The following is a 26,328-nucleotide window of genomic DNA, read 5'->3' as shown; positions in this document are numbered from 1 at the left end:
GGTTGTGAAGAAGTTCACAGCTTCTGAACTTAGCTCTCTCCTCATCCAGTTTGAGATCTACCCGAATTGCCTATTTTCGTTCCTCTTGTCCCTGATTGATCCCAGACATCGAATTGACATCTATTGAATGCTCAAGAAGAAACTACCAGTTAAATTGACCCGGACTTCTTAGTGACCTCAGTGGGCTCAGCCTACAGACTCTTGTGACTGGGTCATTTCCGTCATCCTCCTCCTGATCCAGCAACTAGCTCTGACCATATGTCAGAGACTATTTGGATGGACTCAGACTAGGTAATTAGACAGGAAGGTTGGGAAGTAGGCAGAGAGGAAGTTAGTGTAGATCCAACTCTGGTGGATCAGTGGGATCTGGGACAGATAGATATTGATTAGCATAGGGAATCCCCTAGCCCTCCATCCTTACCTAATCATAACTATCAACGCAACCTGTAGTGTTGAGATCTAGAGGTCAGCTTGTGTTCCTTAGAGACTAGGGCCTGGGAGTAGCCATCTTGCTCTCTGTGCCCTGGAGGAGTTATCACCAACAGAACTGAGGATCTCTAACCTCATTTACTGGTCAAATTACAATCTTACAATAGTAAAACTATTGCCTCCTTTGATCTTGCCGCTCTTGTTGTTTATTTGTTTTCAGTCATGTCTGACTCTTTGTGACCCCATTTGGGATTTTCTTGGCAAAGATACTGGAATGGTTTGCCATTTCCTTCTCCAGCTGATTTTATTGATGAAGAAACTAAGGCAGGCAAGGTTAAGTGACTTGTCCAGGGTCACATAACTAGTAAATATCTGAGGTCAGATTTGAACTTGGGAAGATGAGTCTTCCTAACTCAAGGCCTGGCAGTCTATCCACTGAGCCACCAGCTCCCCTGATCCTGCCTCTATACTTCTGTTAAAATAAACACCGTCAGAGGCTGCATTTCAGATAGACCATTGCATATGGCTTAAATTGAGGTTCTGAGCAGCCAAATCTCTAGATAGGTCTTTAAAAAAAAACAACTGCTCATAAAGTAGATATTTCCCATTCTGTACTTCTGCTTCTGTTTGTTTTGTTTTAAATATTGAAGGTGCATATCAGCATCTTCCCTGAATCTTTTTTTCCTTTAAATAATAAAGACAGAAATTATACTAACACAAATGATTATGAATTATGAATTTGCAGAAATTGTAGCTGGTAGGAATCCTAATGACCATCTGGTCCAGCATCTTCATTTTATTTATTTATTTGTTTATTTATTTTAGTTTTTTCTTTATTTTATTCCAATAACAAATTTACACATAAACTTTCCATAGTTTCTTGATTTATGTTGTCTCCCTCCCCTCTTCCCTTCCCCTTCCCAGAGTTGACAAGCAATTTCACTGGGTTATACATGCATTATCACACAACATATTTCCCTATTATCCATTTTTCTAAGTGAATAATCTTATAAAACTAAAACCCCAAATTATATACCCAAATCAACACCCTCATTTTAAAGAGAAGGAAACAAATCCTAAAAGCAAGTGATTTCTTTCCGCCGCATCTCTTGGCTTCTGGTCTTTTTACTATTACACCATCTTCTTTCCTCAGTTAGTCTACTCTGGGGTCCATTCTCACCAGCCGGCACCACATGCTCCTCATCTAACTAGCTCCTTCCATTTCCCCAACTCTTTCCTACTAGAAAGAGAGCAATACTCTACCCTCCACCCCCTTTCAGCAGGTCCTTTTAGGAACATAGGGCACTTCTTTCTGAAACTCTAAAGACAGATAAACTCATACAAAAAGCCCTTTCATGAAGTCGACTGTAAAATGAAGATCATCAGAGCACCTACCTCTCAGGGTTAATGTAAGGATCAAGTGGAATAATATTTGGAAAAGTGCTTAGCATAATGCCTGATACATAGTTGGTGCTTAATAAAGGCTTATTTTTTTCCTCTCATCAGATGTAAAGCCCTTAGCTACAAATGGTTTGAAACAACTATGTCAAACTCCAAAAGAAACAGAGGCCACTAATCCCTGGATAAGGATACCTGTGGGATAGTTTTAGCTTCTATTGGGCTTTTAACTTTTATGATATTATCTTTAAAAAAAGTTTTCTTCATGTATTTTGATTTTTGCAACCTAAAAATTTGCCAGTAATCACAACCCCTTTCCATATACAATTGTATTTTCCCTTAGAAAAATAAAAAAATTCAGCAAAACCTTTTTCAGAAATCATGCCTGACATTAGAACCAGAAAGGATGTGATGGTGGTGATGGTGGAGGGAAATTTAGACCAACCTTTTCATTTTTCAGATAAAAGAGAAGCCTCATAGAATTTAAATGGCTTTTCTGTGGTCACATAGAAGCTAATACCTAAGCTAGGATTTGAACCCAGATTCTCAAACCTCAGATCTGGGATTCCTTCCCCTGCTTTTCTTTTGAAAATGAATATACCTTAGGTGGTGACAGAGTTAGTCTAGGGCCCTAGAACAGGTGTTCTTAATCTGGGACTCTGTGATTAAAAAAAATTCATATGTTTTTCATAGTAATTGGTTTCCTTCTTAATCCCATGTATTTTATTTTGTACATTTTGAAACATTTTGAGGGGACATTTGATCTCACAAGGCTTCCCAAAGGGTCCATGATACAAAAATCAGTAAGAACTCATGCCCTAGAGCATCACATTCACCTTCATCTCTTGAACAACTTTCCTTACCTCCCTCCTTAAAAGAAAAAAGTGTGTTCTTTCCAGATCAGTCACCTAGCACCAATATTAATCACTGTTTCGGATCTTATTTCTGTTCTCTAGTGTCATATGCAATTATAATATCACTGGAGCATAGATAGGTTGTTCTCTTGGTTCCACTTTCCTTGTTCCATATATTTAAATCTTCCCGTGTTTCATGAAATTCCCCATATTATTGTGACTGATATGATACTTATGGATTTATGCCATTCTTTAATATTCTTCATTAATTCTGTGCCAGTTTATAGTTAAATGTGTTTGTCAGACATTTCTATACAGATACATTAATTTCTTTAGTCATTCTGTTCTGCCTTTCTCTTAACAGTCATTAGGATTTTTCATAATTATATAGTCAGTTATGTTTTTAGCTCCATCCATCCCGCTTGACCCCTCTTCCATTTTAGGATATCTGTGCATAAGACTATCTTTTCTCCAACTTTTTATGAAGAAAAAATCAAGCTACTGTTTGTTGCTATGGGATAAATGAGACAGAGGTTACCATATGGGAGGAATGTCCTGTTATTTTTATTACTACACTAATTCAATAAATACTTTTACTTTAAGTATGTCCCCAGCTCATTAGTAAAATTTAACACACTGGTAGAAGCCTGAGAGCTATGATTTGGAAAGGATTCTATGGGCTCCAGGTATCCCATTAAAAAGTCTCTTCTGTATCTCTTCTTTGATTTTCATCCAGGCACTGTGGTATAATAGAGCACTGGCCAGTAAGTAAGGACAGACGGAGTTTTCAATCTTGGCTCTAACATATGGTGGTTGTACAAATCACCTAATCTTGCTGAGCATTGGCTCCCTTGTCTACAAATTTTTAAATAATATCTATAAAAGGAAAGTATAAAATTATTTTAAATTCCACCTTCATATTTATAGAAACTTTAGAGATGGTATAGGAAAAAGGAAGAGCTGTTGGAGATATATTTGTAGACTCACCATACAAAGGCAGGAGTGGAGAGAAGTAGTAGAATAGACAAAAAAAAAGAGAGGTGGGAGGCGAGACATGTTTTGAGGTCAAGATTGGCTGATATAAATTGCTCTCATTACATACATGCCCTGATAGTCAAGGTGCTCATTGAGACTATAGATGTTTAAGTTATCACCCGTTATCACTGCCCTTTGGAATGTTGATTAGCCACTATTTGAAGTTCTTATCAACTTTATATGTGTTGCTCTGAACCAAATAGTCCAACATGAGAGGAATTACTTTGTTATCATGTTTTTGTTTTTGACTACAGTAGATGTGACCAGAAGAATATTGCCCCAGGTGTGAGTATAATCAAGCTTAGAAAAGTTTTCAAAGCTTGAAAAAGTGTTTTTTTTTTTAAAAAAGATCAAACGCAAAACATCGAAGAATCTACTTTGCTGGTTTTCCTTTGAATTTCCAGTGTTCAGCAAGATTAGGTATTGCTCCAGAATTATCACACTGTCCTAAACTTGGTCACCAGATTTTCCTTTCCACTAATATTTCTTTTAAGACCTTTGGATATCTTTTAATTATAACATAGGTTTGAGACCTCACTTTCTTCTACTCCCTTTACCAAAATTCCTTACTTGGAATTGTCCTGGTAGGAATTTCCGTTATTGACCAGATCCAAAATCCCAATAGGTAGGGGCAGCTGTGGATTATTATATTAAAATTTATTATTACATATAATTATATAATATGTTAAAAATTATATCTATCAACTATTAGAGGATAGAAAGTCAAGGCTGGAATCAGGAGGACCAGAGTTCAAATGTAGCTTCAGACACACTTCTTAGCTGTGAGATCCTGGACAAGTCACCTTATCCTAATTTCCCAGCCCATACCATTCTTCCACCTTACTATCAATTTTAAGACAAAAGGTAAAGTTTTTTTGGTTTGTTTGTTTGAATCCCTATAGGTGTCATCTTGTGTGGCTCTATTGCACATTTCCCCACAATCCTCCATAAAGAATCTACCTTGGGTACTAGATATCCTGACATTCCTAAATCCTGTGAAAGTGAGATTAAATTATTTTTCTAGACCCCGGAGTACAAAACTATGAACAGTCCAATTGGTAGCGATTGCAGAAGGGTAGATCTTTTTTTCCCAGTAGTGTTTTTTCCCTACTTTTTAAATATTAAAAGAATTTTTGGTTTTTGCTTTCTTACATTTTGAGTTCCACATTCTCTTCCTCCTCTCTTCCTGAGACAGGAAGCAATTTGCTATTGGTTACACACAAATATTTCCATATTCTTCATGCTGTAGAAGAAGACACATTTTAAAAAAAAGAAGAAAGTACAGAATGGTCTACTTTGATCTGCATTCAGACTACCATCAGTTTTTCCCCTGGAGGCAGATAGCATTTTTCATCACAAGCCCTTTTGAGATTGTCTTGGGACATTGTATTGTTGAGAACAGCTGTCATTCACAGTTCATCATTGGGTAATATTGCTGTTACTATGTACAGTGTTCTTGTGGTTCTGCTTTATTTCACTCTGCATCAGTTCAAGTAGGTCTTTCCAGCTTTTTCTGAAATCTTCCTGCTCATCATTTCCTATAGCACAATACTATCCCAATACCATCATATGTCAGTCTATACTTATTAAATGTGAAAGTATCCAAAGCTTGGAACTGACAGTGTGCTGTGTTTTTTCCATTTAACTATTTTGAAGCTTAGAGGTATTCATCTCTTTCATAAACATAAGGAATTTAGTTAACTTTTTTTTTCTCCTGGCTATTTACACATCTTTTCCTTTTTTAAAATGTGCAAATTGGTTAGACTCTGCCAGATATTGCCTTATTCCAGGTTGTGTTTTGTCTATTTCATTTTTTGGAATAAATGGATAATGTCCTGACTGTGGTGTTTGGCAGTGACCACAAATCACAGAATCTTCAAATTGGGAGGGACTTCAGAAGTTACCCAGTCTCAACCATACATGAACAAGAAATCCATCTGTAATACATTAGACAAATAATCATCCAAACCAGCCTTTATTGGAAAACCCACAGAAAGGTAGAATACAGGATTGTCCAGGCCAGCCCATTCTACTTTTCCATAACTCTAATGATGGGAAATTTTCCTTTATATCCAGCCTCAATTTACTTACAATTTTTTGCTTAAAGAGCAACATAGTCAGCATTAATATAGAAATACATATTTGTAAAGATTTAATCATCTCTTACTATTTGAAGTATATGGAGCTCATTCTCCCATATCTTTTAAGGGTGTTTTGTATGAGCTTTGTTTAGTTGCTTTGGGGTAGAAATGGGGAAAGTAGTAAAGAAGACTCTCCATGAATTTCAAACCATGGACTAGGTGGAAAGCTTTGTCTAACCTCACTCCACACCTATATAGCAAAGTAAAGGAGAATGGATCCCATGGATTTGAGATGACAAATCCACTACAAGACAAAAATTGCAGTTCATGAGTGTAATATTTTGCTTGTCTTTACAAGTTTGATAAGATAGACAGGGCTACTAAAATATTTCCACTAGACGGTAGTTGAAGAGCTATACAGCCTTAGTGCATTGGATTGACTAAAGTGAGGCAGAGAAAATGCATACAAATTCCCAATATCCATAATTGAATTTTAAGCTCAGGCTTTAAAAGTGAAGTAGAAGGGACAGAATTGAGGAAACAATGTCATAAATCTAGACTGTAAAGATAGAGTTCAAGGAGAATAATTGGTTACATTTCCTTTCTGATTCACTAGATAATTGAGGAAGTAATTAGGATATTAGACAAAGGAATCTGTGGAAGAAATAAACATTACTTTTGGGGATCCTAGTAAGATATTTCCAGTTGAATTATCTGATAGTTTGTACTATAGTTTTAAGCTCCATTATTTCTCACCCCATTTCTAGTGGAAATGTGGAATCATTTTTGCATCGTTATTTGTACATTTCTTTTATATACTTAAAGACTAGTAATGGAGCATTAGAAGTATTGAGATGGATTTGATAGAGAACACAGCATTTCTTGTTTGAGTTTTTTGAATATGTGGCATATTTTTTATCCTCTATTGTTAATAATTCTTATTTAGAAATTTGAGTTCAATATATACTCCTGTCATGTTTGCTTCCATTTTTGATTTGTTAATATTTGTTTTAAATGATTTTTTATACTACTCTGCCTCCTACAGATAAATAGTATTGTCCAGCCACTGGCAAAGAAATGAGATTGTTAGGATAGTGTTAGGGTTTTTCAAAATCATAAAATAATTTTTATGATCTTTGTATACCCCTTCTTGTTATCTATTTTTTGTGAGTTATAAAATAAAAATGTCCATTGCTGAGGAATAAAATAAGAGACTATGGATATTTTTACATTGCCTGAATTTGGCATGTTAATCTTTATCACAAGGGTGCATATAGAGGGGTTGACCTCTTCGTCAGAGATGGGAGCAAAGTAGGAAATGGTGTTAGAAGATGTTTGAGTAATATGAAATGAAGAGAAGAGATGAGGGAGGTCTCAGGAAATGGCCTCACTTTTTTTTCCTTATGATACATAAGGCAAGGTCTTCAGCTAGAGGGAGGTTTGGGGACACCCAGGAAGTTTTGGAGCAGTGGATGGTGGGAAATAGGATAGAAAATCAATGAGAGGGAATATAATTTTTTATCTTATTGAAGTGAAAAGCCAGGTGAGATTAGATAATTTGAGGGTGGAAGGTGTTTTACTGCCAAATTTCTTACCATGGTTACTTGCTTATTGAATTGTGTGTGAACGGTGTGTGTGTGGATAGATATGCAAGTAGACGATTAGCCCTTCAGAAGAGGGGACATTGACTTTAAGACTTTTTTTTCACCATAATTCTTTACTAGCTATGTAGTTTTCCTGGTTTTGCTTAGTTTTACACTGACTTAAGTAGTCATTCTCCTATGATAGAACATTTGAAGTCTTTCTAATATTTTGTTATTTTACTAACATTATTGTTTGTACAAATTATTTTCTCCCCCCCCCCTTTATGTTTTCTTAAAATATAGCCCTGAAATTGGAAATTATTCTGTCAAAAGGTATATGAGTTATGACAGTGATTCCCAAAGTGGATGCTACCGCCCCCTGGTGGGTGCTGCAGTGATCCAGGGGGAGTGGTGATGGCCACAGGTGCATTTATCTTTCCTATTAATTGCTATTAAAATTTAAAAAAATTAATTTCCAGGGGGCTAAGTAATATTTTTTTTCTGGAAAGGGGGTGGTCGGCCAAAAAAGTGTGGTAACCAATGAGTTATGATGTAGCTATTTCATATTGCCAGATTGGTCTTTAAAAAGATCGAACCAATTTATAGCACCTCCAGAATTATAAAAGTATGTCTGTTGTTCAAGGCCCACTCACACCATTTTAAAAAAAATTGTTTTTATTTACTTTGGTCATTGAATGTACAGGCGCACCTTATAGCTCTTTTAATAGAGACATCTATAACTTAGCGAAACTGCATTTTACCATATGGTAATTTACTTTTATTTTTATGTGTAAACATTATGTTCTGCTTTTATTATTCTCTGAGCAGACTCTGGATAGGATCTTATTTTATTAAGTTATTTTAACATATTATAAGCTTTTACAAGTTATATCACATTTACCTAGTCTATTGTTTTCTTTTTGAAATGTGTTGACATTTTATTGCATAAATGTTTTTCTCCTTTAATAGACTTAAGCACACCCATCTTTTTCATATAATACCTTCCATTTCTTCATGAGTCACAAATATATGCTATTCTCTTCTCTTCCATGATTTTTTTGAAATGGAATTAAAATTTTGTTTAAGCCTTTGGCCCATCTGGAATTTATTTCTGTTCTTCCTTAAAGAAGACTTTGATGTGAGGAAGTTTGGTGCTGAGATATTTTTCGTAGTGTATAGGAATAGGCAAGATAAGGATATCTTTCGACAAGCAGGTTGACAGTTGCCCTTTTTTGACTTGCTCAAGGAGACCCCTGGAAGACAAGTTGGAAAATGGTGAAAAGTGAAGTTAGTCATTAGTCAAATGCCATTTTGCTCATTATCGTTTTAATGTTACTTTGTGAACCTGGAGGTCAGCTCTTCTCTACTAAGCCAGCCTGTCTCCTGAAATTCCTGAGGTCTAGGACTGCTACCTTTTTCTTCCTTTTCTTCTCTTTTTCCATTCTTTTCGCTGTTTAAAATAAGACTCATCATCACAAAGACTGCAGGAGGTTTCAAAGTTCTTGTGAACTGTCGTATGTATCACATTTAATCACTTTACCTTTATAGTTTTCAACAATAACTTTAAAATCAATTTAAAATGTCAATTTATTTTGTGGAGTCATTGGAGTAAGCATTTTGTGCCCACAGTAAAGAATGTATCCCTCTGGCACACTACCACTCTAGCTGTTAATACTGTGATATTACAGAAACATAGATAAAATTAGGCAATGAACTGTAGCTGATCAAAATGAGATGCTTTGAAGAGAATATCAGGTTGATGACACCTCTGTGTGATGAAGTTGCTTCTAGGCTATTATGCAGCTTGATTTTGATTTTGGAATGAAGGGGGAAAAATTCTGGAGCAACACATTTTCCAAGTTGTTCATTTATTCTTTGGGTTTGATTTTGCTTTGGCATAGGATTCCTGAGAGTACACAATCCCAGCTGGGCATTTCCTTGCCCATTACAATTAATCTTTTAAACTAACTCTTTTTTAAAATGGTTTTACAAAAACATAATGACAAAGCAACTGTCATTGTAATTCCATTTTATCTTGATTCCAAAACTAATTTGACCAACCACTCATGTCCTGACCTCCTTACTTAGATGTTTTATGGTGTCCTGCAGAAGAAGGGCATTAGTAGTGGATTGGACAAGAGTAAGAACAATCGTCCATGTTGGGGGAAGAGAAGGACATAATAGTACAGTGATCCACAGTGAGAAAACAGCTAAGCTTCTGTTACACTGTCATGCTCATTTTTCCTTTCATTAATATGATATGTGAAAGGTAACCATGCTGTAGAGGATAGAAAACTGACTTGGGATTCAGGAAACCTTGGTTTGAGTCTGTCACATAGCCACTTTGTGACCTGGGCAAGTTAAGTAATCTCTCTGGACCTCAAATGCCTTGTTCAAGACTAAAAGTTGCCCAATGAATGCTAGTTTGCATCAGTGGAGGAAGATCCTTTAGTTGGGACTTCCCTGTACAGAAGAAATCATAAACCTGGTTCCTTCCCCAAAATATCAGTAGTAACTGGCAGCCTGCTCTGAGCTCTCTTTCTCTGATTGCTCCCCTTTTCTCCATTAGCTTCTTACTATCTATTCAAACTCTTAAAAGGAGCTGTTTTCCAAGTTGCTGTCTATGGCTCCCCTTTCTTTCTATCTTGTTTTCTCTTCTTTGTTTCCAAATCTCTTTCCTGCTCTGCCTTTAGAACTTGAAATGAGAATATCTTTCTCCTATTTGAACATGTCCCTCTGAATCTAAGTGGCCCCAGATCACCATGTTCATAAACCATCCCTCTTTTCGAGGTCACGGTCACCTGCTGTCCCATGCCTGAAACATTAGTATTCTCTTTGACTTTTCGATTGTTGATTCAACCCCCTTGCTTTGCTATCCCTACCCAGACACAGACCACTACCATTATTGCTTCCTAACAGGTCTTTTCCATTTGCTCCTTCCCATCACACTCCCCACATAGCCCACCCTACATACCACTATCCTAATTATTTTCTTTGTGCCCAGGTTCGGTCATGCCATTTTTCTTTTCAGAAGTGGCTCTTTTAACTCACAATACGCCCTTCTAAAGATCATTGGATCATAGGTTCCTTGGAGGCCATTGAGTTCCCCTCATTTTCCATATAATGAATCTGGGACTCAGAGTTTTAAGTGACTTGCCTAGAGTCACACACTGTGTAGCCTTCCTGACTCCAAATCCAGTGTTATATCTACTATGCTACCTTGTTGCCTAATTCCATTAAAATAATAAAGTTATAGTCACTAAACAAGTTTTAGGTATTTTTGACATTTCCATTGAATGGTCTTCCCAGCCTTAGGAGGACTAAAAGGGATTATACATTTATCCAACCTATACACTTCTTTCCACTAAAGGGATCTACTTGTCACGGTGCTTGGCTTTAGTTCCTCCTTGCTTTATGGAAGCTATTCCATATATGCCTGAAAACCTACCTCAAACCATTCCCCTTTCTGCTTACTAATTCTTGAATAGCTCAGATCCTACCTTCTACAAGGAAGTCTTCAATAACCCCCTTTAACTCCAGTGTTTTTCCTCTTCAATTAAATTATCTCCTATTCTGCACCTTGCTTTGTTGTATATATTTATTTGCATGTTGTCTTCCCCATTAGTTGTAAGCTGCTTGAAGGCAGGGGCAGTCTTTCGTATTTTTTGTATTCCTAGCACTTGATATATAGTAGGTGCTTTGTTTATTTTTATTTTTTAAAAACCTTATCTTTCATCTTAGAATTAATACAGTATATTATATAGTTCTAAGGCAAAAGAGCAGTGAAGGCTAGGCAATAGGGATTAAATGACTTACCCAGGATCACATAACTAAGAAGTGTCTGAGACCAAATTTGAACACAAGACTTCCCATCTTTAAGCCTGGCTAACAAGTCCAGTGAACCACCTAGCTGCCCCCTTCTCCGTGAGCCTTTTTCCTGACTTCTAACCTTGGTCAGTTAGTACGTGGACCCTGATAGTACATTTGCTTGCTTCTCTCTTATGTACTTATCACAGCTTCATATTAACATTATTATCATACACTCTTGATATTAGTTGTCTGTGTCAGTCTTATCCTAAACTATAAGCTCTACCAAATAACAGGGATCATATCTTATCTAAACTTTGTATTTCTCTAGCATTTAGCAACATGTACAGTGAACATTCATTGTATTTTTGTTAAATTGCTCTTAGAATAGTACTTGGCATACAGTAGCTATTTAATAAATGTTTATCAACTAACTGAATTTGAATCAAAAACAAATAGATTATCCTTTCTTATTTTGTCTTTCTTTTTTCCCTAAGTGAATATAAATTTTAACCCAGACCTTTTCAGAATATCTAGATTAATAAGTATACAGTGTAATTTCAATTCTCTGTGTGTCTCAAATAGCAATTACTTTTTGAGAGCTGTATTAAAAAGAATTTTATTGTTATCCTTTTTCATTCTTTCACAATCATTTCATATTATTCCTTTGAAATAAATCCTCTTTTATCACATAAAAATTAACTTTTTCTTTGAAAAAATACTTTGGAAAAAGTCGCAATTTTTGGTTTTGGACACTTCCTAGTTGTGTGACCCTGGGCAAGTCACTTAACCTCCATTGCCTAGCACTCACCTCTCTTCTGCCTTAGAACCAATATACAGTATTGATTCTAAGACAGAAGGTAAAGGTGTTTTTTAAATAATAGAAATAAACATTTATTGAGCACCTACTATGTGTCAGGCACTGGGGTGATACATTTTGGGTTTGTACTGTATTTATTCCCCAGTATTTCCTTTTCCCTCTCCCCCTCCACCTAGAGCCTTTCATTGTCACAGAGAAAAATTCTAATGCAAAACCAATTCACACAGCAGCCATCACTGCTGACATATGCAGCATTTGGCACTGTAGCCTCCCACCTCTTTCCTGAGAGAAAGGAAGTATGCTTTAGAATCTTTTCTTTTGAACCAATATTGCTGATTTCTTTTTAAATTTTTAAAAAAATTTTCTTTATTTTAACCATTGACTTTATTTTAATAATTTTCTGCAAAAAGTAATGAAGGAGTATTTTGTAGAAATGCCAAAGAACCTGAACTATAAAGGGAAGTATACCGGATTGTCAATATCTTTCTGAATAAAAGTTATCATTCTGTGGTGAGAAATACTCTCTGATACCTTAGTAGCCTGCTCATCTCCACCTCTCAATGCTATCTATGCTTCAAGGTCAAATGCTCCACCTTCCATGAGACCTATAGCATATTGCTCTTGTTTCCCTTACTTCACTGTTGAAGTTTAGTTGAATATATATCTTATTTCCTTGAGCACTTGATGAAATCTCTGTGAGAATAGACTATGTTTTACTAGCTTTGATAACTGCCCATCACAGCATCTTATATTTGAATGAATTATTGATTGGGTGAATGAAATAGCAAATTCTTTAGTTCAGAAATATAAAAGCAAATGTGTAAAATACTTCATAATACAATCTGATGTTTCAAAATGTGCTTATCTTTGGCCATTTTGTGAAGGATTTTTGTAGTTAACCAAAATTAAATGTCTTGATGTAGCAGTATAATATGGTTAATTAGCCAAATTCTCCCAAGTGTTTGTTCTGAAGAGTAAATTAAATACCATTTATTTCAGACTTTTGAGGAATAAGCACATTGGATTTGGTACTAGAGGAATTGGGCAGCTAGGTGGCACAATTTTAAATCCAGCCTCAGATACTTACTAGCTGGGTGACCCTTAGGAAGTCACTGGTTACCTCAATTTCCCCATCTGATTTATGATTTAAATTCTTTGGAGACTGTATCTTAATTTTATAGTCATTTATTAAATAGGAGAGAGAGATGAGAGAGAGAGAGGAAAACAAGGAAGAAAGGAAGGTAATCATGAATGATGAATGAATCATTTGGCTGGCTAGCTGGGAGCATGAGAGCCTGGGGCTGTCTGGCCAGCCAACATTTCTAGATGCTTCCTACATGAGCAGCTAAGCAAGCCCAAAGCCAGACCACATGCCTCCTAAGACCATAGTTCTAGGGAAGAAGGGCCAACTTCCTGGCCCCTTTGTCAATTTACACCTTTTGAGATGTTCCTTTCCTGAGCCTCTCTCAGTCAGGACAAGAAGTGGGTCTTCTGGATGCCAGGAGTAACCCTACGGCATTTTGAATGACCACAACCCATGTGTGGTATTTACCAGAATGATAGACAAAAAGGAAGGAAGATTCCATCCATGACCTCAGGGAGACGCAGTTCAGGTTCCAGCCTCAAGATCAAACATTTTTTTAGCTTTAAAATCAAAAGGTTGTTTTGGGGGCCAAAAAGGGGTACAAATCAATTTTTAACTTTCCACATCTGTCAAATGAGTTAGAAAAGGAATTGGTGAAACATTCCAGTATCTTTCCCAAGAAAACCTCAAATGGGGTCACAAAGAGTAGGACACAAAACTGGAACTATTGGACAATAACTTGCTTCTTCTCTAGGCCACAGACTCCTTATTTGTAAAATAAAGAAATATTGGATTCAAGATCAAGAATCTCACAATCTAAATTCTATGATTCTATGGAATATACTTCATTGGTAATTGAGTATATGTGCCCTATGAATCAAAAAAGAATTAATAGGGGGCAGCTGGGTAGCTCAGTGGATTGAGAGCCAAGCCTAGAGACCAGAGGTCCTAGGTTCAAATCTGGCCTCAGACACTTCCCAGCTGTGTGACCCTGGGCAAGTCACTTGACCCTCATTGCCTACCCTTACCACTCTTCCACCTATAAGTCAATACACAGAAGTTAAGGGTTTAAAAAAAAAAAAAAGAATTAATATTCCCTCTAAATTTTTCTTTTTCCTATAGGCTAATCTGGTTAAGAGAAGGCTGCTTAAACCAGTTGATTCTTTTTTGACATTTTGCTACTAACAGCTCTTTCCCCTCCATATGATATATATAACCAGTGTGGTGTGGTAGAAAGTGGCTCGAGAGTCAGAGGTTCTGATGTCAAACCCAAATTCTGCTTACTAGCTCTCTTCTAGGCATGTCACTTAAATGTTTGGAGTTTCAGTTTCCTCCTCTATAAAATCAGAGTAGTCCTAGAGTAGTCCTTTCACATTTAATAGTGTATAATTCTAAGTAAATGATTTCTACCTGATTTTCTAATCCTTACATTAATTTCTCACAAAAGGTTAAAAAATTGAAACGAGAACTCTCACAGATGAAGCAAGAATTACTCTACAAAGAACAAGGCTTCGAAACATTGCAACAGTGAGTATAAAAACATGGAAATTAATTGGAATGTATCACAAGCCCCTTTGGCTAGTAACAAATAAAATATCAGTGCAGCTTCAGTTCAATACACACTTAATTGAATATATTCTGTGTAAGGCAGTGATTCCCAAAGTGGGCGCTATCGCCCCCTGGTGGGTGCTGCAGCGATCCAGGGAAGCAGTGATGGCCACAGGTGTATTTATCTTTCCTATTAATTGCTATTAAAATTTAAAAAAAAAATAATTTCCAGGGGGCTAAGTAATATTTTTTCTGGAAAGGGGGCGGTAGGCCAAAAAAGCTTGGGAACCACTGGTGGAAGGTATTGCCCTAAAGACTGGAGATACAGAAGCCACAAATGACCTCCTGTCTGACTTTGAGTTGTTGGCTTTCTGTTGGGGGGTTCAGCATAAATGGCTCAGAGGGACAGCTAACATGCTAGGTGCCAGAGGAAGGGTCCTAAAGAAGCTCAGCACCCTAGAGTGATGGGCGGAATTTAAGAAGTTGAAATAATATAGGAAATATCATTTCAATAAAGTTCTAATTTTACATTCACAAATAGATTCAGGACATATCTGTAGACCATGAGCTCTATATGAATCCACAGCACAATTTAGCAACCACATTAGAAAAAGCTTATGTGATACAGGGCTGGGTTTAGAGGGGGTGGCTTATACAGGGAGCCAGGAGTGGGTTGGAGCCAGCTTGAACCAGAGAGCCAACTGTTAAATTTTAATTGTAAACATTTAATTTACACCCGGGAAATGGGCAAATACTACATATCAGGGCTTAATTCATAGTTTCGTTGACTGTCTAGACTTAAGATAGTGTTAAAGAAATATTAATAATTCATATTAAATTGAAATGGGTATCTTTGCATATTTTTTTCTGGATAGCCAATTGTTAAACATCTCCCAGCCTATGTGGTGCTAGCCCTTCTCTATGTCAGTCCTGGCAGAAGGACTAGTTGAGTGCCATTTGTTCCAGTGTCCATGAAGGCAGCAGAAGTGGGTGCTATGAAGTGCTTAGAGGTTGCTTAGACATTAAAGAAGCCAAGACCATCCTTTGCATTCTGAGCCACCGCCAGTTGTCTTGACTTTTGTCTTGCCATTGGACTTGGATGACTTTGGAAAGGAAAGTGAGGCTGACAACTTTGTCTAATTCTGCCTCACTTAAATCTAATTTATATATGAGTCTGAAGACATCACCAGTGATGTCATTTTGGTCTTCTTTGAGTAGGAAGGACAACATCCAAATGACCAACCATTTTGGCATTGGCTTCAGTTTCTGCTGCCACATTTGAGGAACATCAGCAATCTAAGATGTGTCTCTGGGATTGATGATGGGGTGATAATGAGGGGAATAATGGCAAACAAGAATCAGTTTAGCAGATTTGGAATCCTTAGTCTTTTTGTGGGAAATATGATAGTGTTCTTCAAGTGTTCATGAGAAAGAGGGTACAAACTTATCGTGGCAGTCCAAGAAGGCTGATCCTAAGAGCAGTGAGTGGAAGTTGCAGAGAGGCCAGTTTAGACTAGCTAGCTAGATGGTGCAGTGAACAGTGTGCCAGGGCAGCAGTCAGGAAGACCTGAGTTCAAATCTGCCCTCAGACAAGCTGTATAATCCTGGGCAACTCACTTACCATTGTTTGATTCATTTTCCTCATCTATAAAATGAGCTGGAGAAGGAAATGGCAAACCACTCCAGCCTCTTTGGCAAGAGAATCTCAAATAGGGTCACAAACAAACCGATGGAAAACAAACGAAGAAAGGAAATATTTCCTCCCAATTCAAGCTATCCAAAAGTGAAATGGGCTGCAGATATTTAGAGAAAATGGCTATAGAGGTAAATTTCTATAATTCCAGTTTCAGGGAGGTTCCCACAACTTGGGCCAAGAACAGTATATTTGTACTCTTCTTCCCACTTCTTTCAGTCACATTCTGCCTGAGAATTGCAGCCTGTTCTAAAGGTATCTCCTTTGGCAAATGTACTTAGTTCCAGCCTTGTATACACAAGAGGGTACAGAAAAGAGCTATGTCATTCATTTTACATATGGGTCTGCAGGCTGAGGCCAGGGTGGGAGGGTTCCCTTTGATGCACTCAGGAACCACAATGATTTTTGTCAGCCCATCCAGATCTTTATAGGGTGCTAAGCTGTGTCCTCAGCAGATTCCTAAAATATGTTTTTCCAAAGTCTGCACAAGAAAAATTGTTCTCATCTCTTCTTTGTGGCAACTTGGTATCTTGCTAACCCTAGACAAACTGTTCTACATGGAGAAATAGCAGGTGACTTCTAGGGGTAGCTGTTTGTTTTACTTCTCTGGCATCTATCCAGTTGACCACTGGTCCATCCATCAATAGCGGCTCATGTCCAGAGTTATATCTCCTGACTTCTTTTCCCAGCTTCATCTGAGGCTTTCATGAGCACACTGGTGCTTTACATTTCTGTCCACCCCCAAAGCTGACCTGTAAGTGTAGTTCCAAACCAAAGCCAGCCTAAAGAACAGGATAAAAAAAATCACCAGGACTAATTGAAGTAATCTGGAGACCAAATTAGTCAAGGGTTTTGAATGCCTCCCTTCCTTCCCAATAATTGCAGCAGGAATTATTGCCTGTCTGGTAGCCGGGAGTAATAGAAAGTTTTGAGGACACTCAAGGGTTCAAAACAAGTTTTCTGATCACAGTTCCTCACCTCCCCCCACCCCCAACAGCATCCCTGTTATTGAATAGAATTGGCCTCAATGAGATGATGGACTTGATTAAAAAATGCTTAATTTCTAAAATAAGAGGGTTGTTTTTTTGGGGAAAGCCACCATAAGTGGATGTGGTTAGAAATCAAAGGACTAATTGCCCTAATATGTTTAACCATAAATATTAGGTATTGTTGACCCCATACAAGCCCTAATACTGTTTGAAAACAACAGCAACCGCTCATACCGCAATCCTAGGATTAAAGGTTAGCCAAACATGCTGTTTTTATTATATTAATGCCACAATGAAGTATTGTTTTAAAGCAGCTTGCTTGCAAGCAATTTTTAGAGGAATCCAAGGCATGTTTGAGAATCCGTCAACAGCATACCAGAGGAAAACAATGGACAGTTGTGGAAATTCAGGCAGCCACTTTGGAATGGATCTAATCCCATTAGCCAAAACCTGAAAGATATGATATCTTCTTTCAGAGACCTTTTTGTCTACCTGAATTATATATGGAATGAAGCAGGTTGATTTGGGATACAGGACACCATACTGTTAAAATATTGTGCTGGGATGCAGGATGCATGCGACTTGGTCATTCAGTCAGAACACCTCATCGTGAATATGCCTCAGAATTATCAGAACCTGGAGACCTGCTACCATTAGAGAAAGCAAGAGCCTGTTGGCCTAAAAGGATCATTACTTATAGCTGAGATGTGGTGGGACAGGATAAGAAGGATTAAAAAGTCCTTCAAAAAAGAATTTAAATAGCAAAACAGTAAAGGACTTTTCATCATTTTAAATATCATGTTATTTTTATTGGGTTTAATTCCTTTTTTTTTTTTTTTGCACATGATCTTTTAACAGTTTTATCTGAGATCAGAACGAGTGTGTCTGTGTCTTTGTTATTTACTGCTCTTCGGTCTTTTTCAGTTGTGTCCAATTTTTATGACCCCACTTGGAATTTTCTTGGCCAAGGTGCTGAAGTAGTGTGCCATTTCCTTCTGCAGCTCATTTTTCAGATGAGAAAATTAAGGCAAACAAGGTACCCAAAGCCACATCGCTAGTGTCTTGAGGTTGGATTTGAGCTCAGGTCTTCCTGACTTCAAGCCTGACATTCTATCCACTATGCCACCTATCTGCCAGGAGGGTATCTTTGTTATTACTATTTTGTTATTTTCAATCTAAGGTCCCCAAAGCATTTTACTATGGCAGTCATATAGAACTAACTTTAGATGAAACCAAAAAATGTGACAGAACAGTTTTTCCATTCCTGCTCTATTGGCATTGTATAGAAAATGGAAATTGATTTTCTGGTGTGGTGGTTGCACCCCAGTCAAGTGCTGTATTTTCTATCCTATTCTAAAAGCAACTTTTGCACAAATTCTTAGTCTGATGCCTCATTTAAAGATGGAGGTCCCCCTTGGGTTCTCTAAAGCTTTGTTAGCAGAATGCATGCTATAGTGGGTTCTCCCAGGCAGGGCAGCCTTCAGATACAACCCTAGATACAAACCTTATCTGCTTCTCAAGGACCAGAGACACTCATCACCAGTAGGCTGGCAATGAGGTGATGAATTCCTTGACTGCGTGAAACAAAGAAAAATACACAATATCCCACAATCACAGCCCTTTCAACTTCTACAGTGGCAGTGGTAGAGTATGGAATAAAGGTTTAAAGGGTGCTAATAATACCATGATTAAGTTATTTATAAATTTTAACTTAATTATTGGAACTCCATTGGTCAGACTATGAGTGGACATAATACAGGAGGAGTTGAATTATATCATTCTAAAAATTCCTAGTACAAATGGAACCAGAAGAGAAAAGGAAGTTGTAGCCACATAGAAGGATAATAAAGTTAGCTCACACAACTTCTCTTTGATGAGGCAAATAAAGTTGATTTTTATCTCATGCTCAAAGGCAAGAAGTCATCCTTTCATGGGATAATTGGCAATCACTTATTGCAGTGTTCATGATAAGCATTTAAAAAAAACATGAAAATAATTGCAGATTATAAGCTATTATCTGTTGCTATGAATGAAGAGTTCAAGAAATCATATGAAGATTTAGTTAGATCTCTTCCATCTTACCCATTAAAATCCAGTGTCTTCAAGGGAAAGGTGAGAAAAGGAAAGGACAAGCAAAAGTATTTTGGAAAATATGGGCAGAAACAAAGAAATGAGTGATGTCAACTGTTTGCCATACACTGATATGTTATGAACACTTTTTCTGAGAATAGAATTGGGAGGCATTGGACACATTAAATGCCAAATAACATAACAAAAATAAAATTGCTCATGTTTTAACAAGAATGTTTAGTTATGTGCAAATCATTCCTTCCTAAATCATTTTCACGTGTGTTCAGATTGCTGATTTATTGGAACAAAGATCAATAATTCATATAAAGAAGATAAGGTATATAGTTGCAATGCCCATAAACTGACCTATATAAATATTTGTTTGATGCTAGAAAACAAGAAATACAACAGATACTGACACAGACTGTTACTATTTCCTAAAAGTCTATCCACATCAGCCAATTGCTGTAACAAAAGAATCTAGAAACCATCTCAGTTAGCAAATGATTGATCCTCATCAAGAAAAGGGAGATGAAAAACCAGTTTAAAATCTGAACTCATATGTGAAATCTTATTGAGGAGTACAATGGAAAATTATGGTTTGGAGTTCCTTATAATTCAGTAAAGAGCAGTTTCAGACAGCATGGCAAAAGACTCAACTAAAGAAATACATCCCAAAGATATTAATAGAAAACTAGAAGGAATAATAGACCTACCTTATTTCATTATGAACAATGAAACCACCACACTGGACCTGCCTGTGCTGCCTAAGGAAATAAAATTGACTTGAAAGAAAAAAAAATGGAAACAGCAGGTCAACTAGACTCACATTTTCACAAGAAGGTCTGTACCAGAGATGACAATTTTTTTAGATTATTAAGGTATCTGAAGATACATTGAGCTTTTTTTTAAAAAAATGGTTTTAAAACCTATACTTTCCATCATCGAATCAATACTGTCTACTGGTTCCAAAGCAAAAGAGAGGTGAATGCTAGGCAATTGGATTTAAGACTGTCCAGGCTCACACAGCTAGGAAGTGTCTGAGACCATATTTGAAACCAGGGCCTCCTATCTGTAGACCTAGATCTTAATCTCCTGAGCCACGTAGCTGTCCTCCTTTAAGGTATCTGAAAGAGGGGAGCATATTCACAGTTTGATGGGGAGGGGAACCCTCAGACTTATTATCCTCCCCAAAAAGTGGCCAAGAGAACATTTAGTAATTACCAATCCTTCTCAACAAAATATTTTATGAGAATTGTGTATGCATGCATCCAAGGCATCATTAATAAAAGCTTATTAAAAAAAGTAGGCAGACTTTCAGAAATATTTTCCAAAGGTGATTGGGTCATTATAGGCATGCAATTGCTTGAAAAGTGTATAGATTATATTATAAAAAATGAAAACATTTCTTTTGGGTAACTGCAAGTTTATTGAATGGGTAGCTAGTTGGTGTGTGGATAGAGTACCAGCCCCAGAATTGGGAGGACTCATCTTCCTGATTCAAATGTGGCCCCAGTCACTCACTGTAGGACTCTGGACAAGCCACTTAAACCTGTTTGCCTCCTTAACAGTAAAATGAGCTGGACAAGAAATGACAGACCACTACGGTCAGAAAAGCCCAAATGAGGTTATAAAGAGGTTGGACATGACTGAAAGCAACTGAACAGCAGCGATTTATTAGTAACAAATAGGATATAAAACAGGAAAGACTTATATTCACTTATACCACTACTGGGGAGGTTGTCCAGCACAGAGAACAGTTAAAAAAGAATGTTCCCTGTGAGGATCTCCAGATACTCCTGTTTATGACATTAAGTTGATTGCATCAAGTCCTAGAATGTTATAGAGATGCCAATATAATATTTGTAATCACAGAAAACTTGACCTATGGCATTCACACAGGAAGAACCAAGTGGATGAAAAATTCCCATTGTCCATATTATAATAATGCAATTGGGCAATTTAAATGAACTAGGTCCTGAAGTCAAGAGGAGAAGGGAATGGATAACCAGAAGGAAAAAAAAAACAGATGAGTGCTGTAACTACAAGAAATTATAATTGATGGAAAGTTTTCTTATTCCATTACCATCTTCAGAGTATCAAGAGTTCTAGGAGAAAGTCTTCAGCTGATGGAGTGAACCTTCATTGGATTTACCAAAGTTTATGGGCAAGAGTCACACAAGCTAATTAGGCATGGATGGACTGAAATCTGCATCACCAGAAGCATACCCATTACAGGGAGGTTACTATATATATCTCTGCAAACACTTAGATATTTCTTCTTCATGTGCCTACATTTTCAAGAAGATGTACTCCATTAGTATGCCAAATACAAATATTTGGGAAAATATGGAAGAGAGAAAATATTTTTTTTTCTGTTCATGTGAATTTTTTTTGTCTGTGTCAATTTTGCCCATGGTATTGAACTATCAAAAAATAGCTGCCAGCATGAATAGAAAGCAATATAATTTTAGTCTTGTTCTAGAAGAGGGAGAAATGTAAAATGATCATCTCCTGTATTTTAATAATTAAGAACCAGAAGCATGAAACAAAATTTAGAACTATGTATGCATATCCATAGATACCATACCCCTATACGAATCTTCAATTTTGTGCTGTGGTCAATTGAGGCAAAAAAAAAAGTGAGGAGGGATGGATAAGAAACAGGAAAAGGAAAGAGACAAAAAGGAAAGAGAAGAAAGGGTTAGGGATTGAAGAAAAACATAGCGTGAGAAGCAGATTAGTGAATGATTACTCAGAGATTATCTGGACTGTATTCACTTAGATATTGAAAACAAAGCATCACCTGTTACTACTCCCTTTTGGAATTTTCATTAGCTTTCCAGAATTCTAGGACCCAACTAAGCTGAAGAAATTGCTTATTTGTCTTTGTTTCCAAGCTTCAGTTCCATTTCAAAAATTTTTTAACTTTTTTTTTTAGTTGAATGTAGAAATAATGTTTAACAATTGTTTTCTGACATTTTGCAATTCAGTTCAGGTGATAAATAGTCTGATATAGGTTATACTAGTTCTTTCACTGCAGTACATATTTCCATCTTCCCTATGCCATGACAGAAGACACATATCACACATATAATAAAAAAACTCCTGAAGGAAATAAAGTGAAAGATGGCATACTTGGATCTGCCATCAGATTCCAACAGTTCCTTCTTTGGCTATGGATAGCATTTTTTGTCATGAATCCCTTAGGGTTATCTTGGGCCCTTGTTTTGCTGATGATAATTTAGTCCTTCATTGTTGATCATCATATAATATTTCTTTTCCTGTATATACTATTTTCCTGGTCCTGCTCACTTCACTCAAATTTTAAAGTTTATTTTTGAAGACTTAGGTTTATTACCTCATGAAATTTCTGAATGTTTTGTAAAAGCATAAAGCAGTCACTTAGATTTGTGGGAACTGATTTTAAGCTCTTATATAAATTTACTCTAGAAATGCTTGAAAATTTCTGATATTCAAAACCTGTCAGATTGTCTTACCTTTTTTCCGCCTTTGAAAAATCTCATTTCACACTGCCAGAAGATTATATTTGGAACCAGCAATTAATTTCTAAGCCCTTCTCCCAAATCAAAACTGGGGTTTTTGGTCAAGTCCTGGTGGCAGTAATATATTACAGGAGCCAAATGTGAATGAAAGAAAGATCTTCAGAAATAAGTGAATTTAAAATCAAACCTTTCAAGATCACCTTGGGATGGGATAACTGCAACAGCCTATCTAAATGGAGATATTACTTTAGCCAAGTCATTTACTGGACTTCTATTTCCTTAATCTTGAAAATGAAGGATTTGAAAAAAATAAAATAAATGGTTTGGATAAAGTAATCTCTGAAATTCCCTTTCCAAAAATTCTGTGGTTTCTTTTACATCAGAAAGTATGCATAGTATTTAATCACTCTATTTCTTGTTATGCTTAAATGCTGAACTGATTAAGTTTTTTTTTTAAAAAAAAAGGGCCATAAGTCATTCTATTTGGTGTTTTTTTTAAGCAGGAAAAAAAACATATTTGGTATTTAGTGATGATCTTTATGGCAAAGTATTTTCCTAAGTTCTTTAAAGCAGGGCTATAATTGTTTGTTTAGCATTATAAATTATTTACTTAAATAGTACTTGGAGGAAAAATGTTATTTATAAACTGCACTTGTTAGAGTAAACTCAAGTTGGAAGGATAAGTTAAGATGAAATAGCTATTGTTTTCAAGGTCACAATGTTTATATCCAGAAGAAATGTAAACTCTTCAATGTCTTAGAAGTCAGTGGAACTCAATGACAGCTTCCTCTGAAGACTCCTGGAAATAGAGTCTACGATGTCAGTTGTCTAAAGATTCTGTGGATAAAACAGACGCGTGTGCATGAATGTCTGTGAGCAGAAGAATGAAGGGGCACAAGTACAGCTGTATTTTCAGCAAATAAGGCACTGAATGTTCATTGGTAATGAGACCAGAGAGCAGTGCTAGAGTAAAAGAGAAAAAATGAGGAAGGGTCTTGAAGAATGATTCCAAGAAAAATCTTTCAAATAGTCAGGTTCTTTGGAGGGTCTATATAACACAAAATAATCCTAAAGTCACATTTAAATCTCTTGGCACAAGGGGCTCACAAGATATATTTCTGGCTGAATAGTAGCGACAGTTGTCCAGTTGGTAACCAGATTTGCACATATAATAAGATCCCTTTGAAGATGAATTTTCATTAAACTAATGTTAGCAATACATATTTGGCAAAAAATAACATCTACCATTCTGTCTTTTCCCTAAAATACCAAGTTATTAAGACAGACGGTCCTGTCTCCATTTTTTTCTATTCATATGCTTCATAAAATGAAGAAGAAATAACATCTGGCAGGGTGGGGTTAGAAAGAAAAAAACAAGCTCTTAGCTTAGATGTGACTGCTTACTTGCCAGGGCCAAATAAAGAACTATTTTTTTTATTTGAAATATATTCTTATTAGTAGTTGCTGTAGCAGTTAAAACTATTAGCTTTTGCTGCTAAAGTATCTTCATTTAATCTTCTAGAAATGGTGGCAATATGGATTAAAATAGACGTGAGGTTTAGATGATGGAACTTGTGGAGAGTAATGGGTATGCAATTATGTGGGTGAGAAATCATCTGGGGAAAGAGAGAGTCTGCCACAGCCTAGGCCTGTTTAGAAGTAGAATGAATAACTTAGGTATTTCAGGTAGGAATTGGATTGTAACAAATATGGAGAAGGAGTGGGGCCGGAAAGGATGAAAAAATGACGTTGCTGTTTGCAGACGGGACTCTTAGTGGGCTGACCAATTTAACCTCTAGTCTTCCTTTGATATTTGTGTAGAATTGACCAAAAAATGTCCGGAGACCATAGTGGGTATAAACTCAGTGAGGCCAAAGCTATTCTAACTGAAATGAAGTCCATCAGAAAGGCCATTAGCTCAGGGGAGAAAGAGAAACAAGATCTAATGCAGGTATGTATTCATTTAATTTATTTTGACTTTTTTGTTTGTTTATTTTTAGCATATCTCGCTACTCTCTTGGGGCCCTTCACATCTTCCTCTAACTCTAGCATTTGTAGAAAATCAAGTGACTATTTGACTTGTGCTGTGCTTAAGGTTTGTCCTTGGGCTCACGAACCACGTGACTTTGAATTTGGCCCAAGACAAGTTGGAAGGTTAAAAAGTAGGACAGGTATTAGAGAGTCCAGGTTGGTTCTGAGGACCTCCTGCAGTTTTTAATCTTTGGATGGCAGACATTCAGTGGCTCCTGGAGCCACGGACTAGAGGATTCCTAATTCTATCAAGTCAAGTCAACAAAAATGTATTAAGTGCTGGCTGTCCGCCAGGCACTGTGCTAAGCTCTGGGGATACGTTTTGCTTATCTAGGGATAAGCAGAAAGAAAGTCTCAGCCTGTCAATGAGCTTCCATTCTAATCGAGGAAGACAACATTCAAAAGGAAACTGGAAAATCGTGGAGGATCCAACAATAATCTGATAGGGCTTCTGGATTAGGGCTGAATAGGGTCTAAGGAAATCATCTTAGACTTCTCCTTATAAAATTAGAAGAGATTGCTTGGTGACAAACAGTGCAATTCTCAAACCAACTCATAGCATTTGGCCATGATTCACTTAACATCATATATGTGGTAATAACCATTTACCTCTCTACATGGTGCTGCCTGTCACATTCCCATGACCGTAGACATTTTGCAGATATGTCAAGGTTTCATAAAAGAATAAACAAACCAACAAACCATATTTCATGTTCTGAAGCCATACAGAGTGTATTTCAGATATTCTGAGCCCTGAACCTGGATAATTTGTATGATGATTTAGTTTACCTTTTTTTGGAGGAATTTCTAATACCACTATGTTATTTCTGTTCTTGATAAGCCTTCTTTAGCTTTAAAATTAAGTGCAATCATGGGAGGTCCTAGGTTCAAATCTGGCCTCAGACACTTCCCAGCTGTGTGACCCTGGGCAAGTCACTTGACCCCCATTGCCTACCCTTACCAATCTTCCATCTATGAGTCAATACACAGAAGTTAAGGGTTTAAAATAAAAAAAAAATTAAGTGCAATCAGAGCAGCTAGGTCCCTCAGTGGATAGAGAGACAAATTTAGAGATGGGAAGTCTTGGGTTCAAATTTGGCCTCAGATACTTCCTAGTGTGTGACCCTGGGCAAGACCCTCCTTTGCCTAGCCCTTATTGCTTGCTCTCTGCCTTGGAACCAATACATAGAATTGATTCTAAGGGTTTTTATTTTTAACAAATTAAAATAAAGTTTCTCAAGGAGATCATTTGTAGGACATCTGTCACATATAGAGATAAATATCCTTAAACTTTTGTAGCCATTAGGTACTTTTAAGTGTCTTCATTTCTTTTTAGATGCTTTAAAATACACTATAAAAATACCACTTGTGAGAGTTGACTGTGATTGAGTGCTCAAACT

At 36.8% G+C, this 26,328-nt stretch overlaps 1 protein-coding gene across 1 annotated transcript in view; it reads left to right on the top strand.

Annotated features, from left to right (window-relative positions):
- The window catches only part of WWC2 (WW and C2 domain containing 2), a 241,937-nt gene that overhangs the window by 130,541 nt on the left and 85,068 nt on the right, over positions 1-26,328 (top strand). The window contains exons 5-6 of the mRNA XM_044680083.1: positions 14,539-14,618; positions 24,719-24,848. Coding sequence (XP_044536018.1) covers positions 14,539-14,618; positions 24,719-24,848 — 210 coding nt within the window. The remainder of the gene's footprint in view (positions 1-14,538; positions 14,619-24,718; positions 24,849-26,328) is intronic.

This window comes from Gracilinanus agilis, chromosome 6 (genome assembly GCF_016433145.1).
Source record: "Gracilinanus agilis isolate LMUSP501 chromosome 6, AgileGrace, whole genome shotgun sequence".
NCBI classification, from domain to species: Eukaryota; Metazoa; Chordata; class Mammalia; order Didelphimorphia; family Didelphidae; genus Gracilinanus; species Gracilinanus agilis.
The sequence above is the reverse complement of the archived record's forward strand: the minus strand, read 5'-3'. Positions and strand labels throughout refer to the sequence as shown.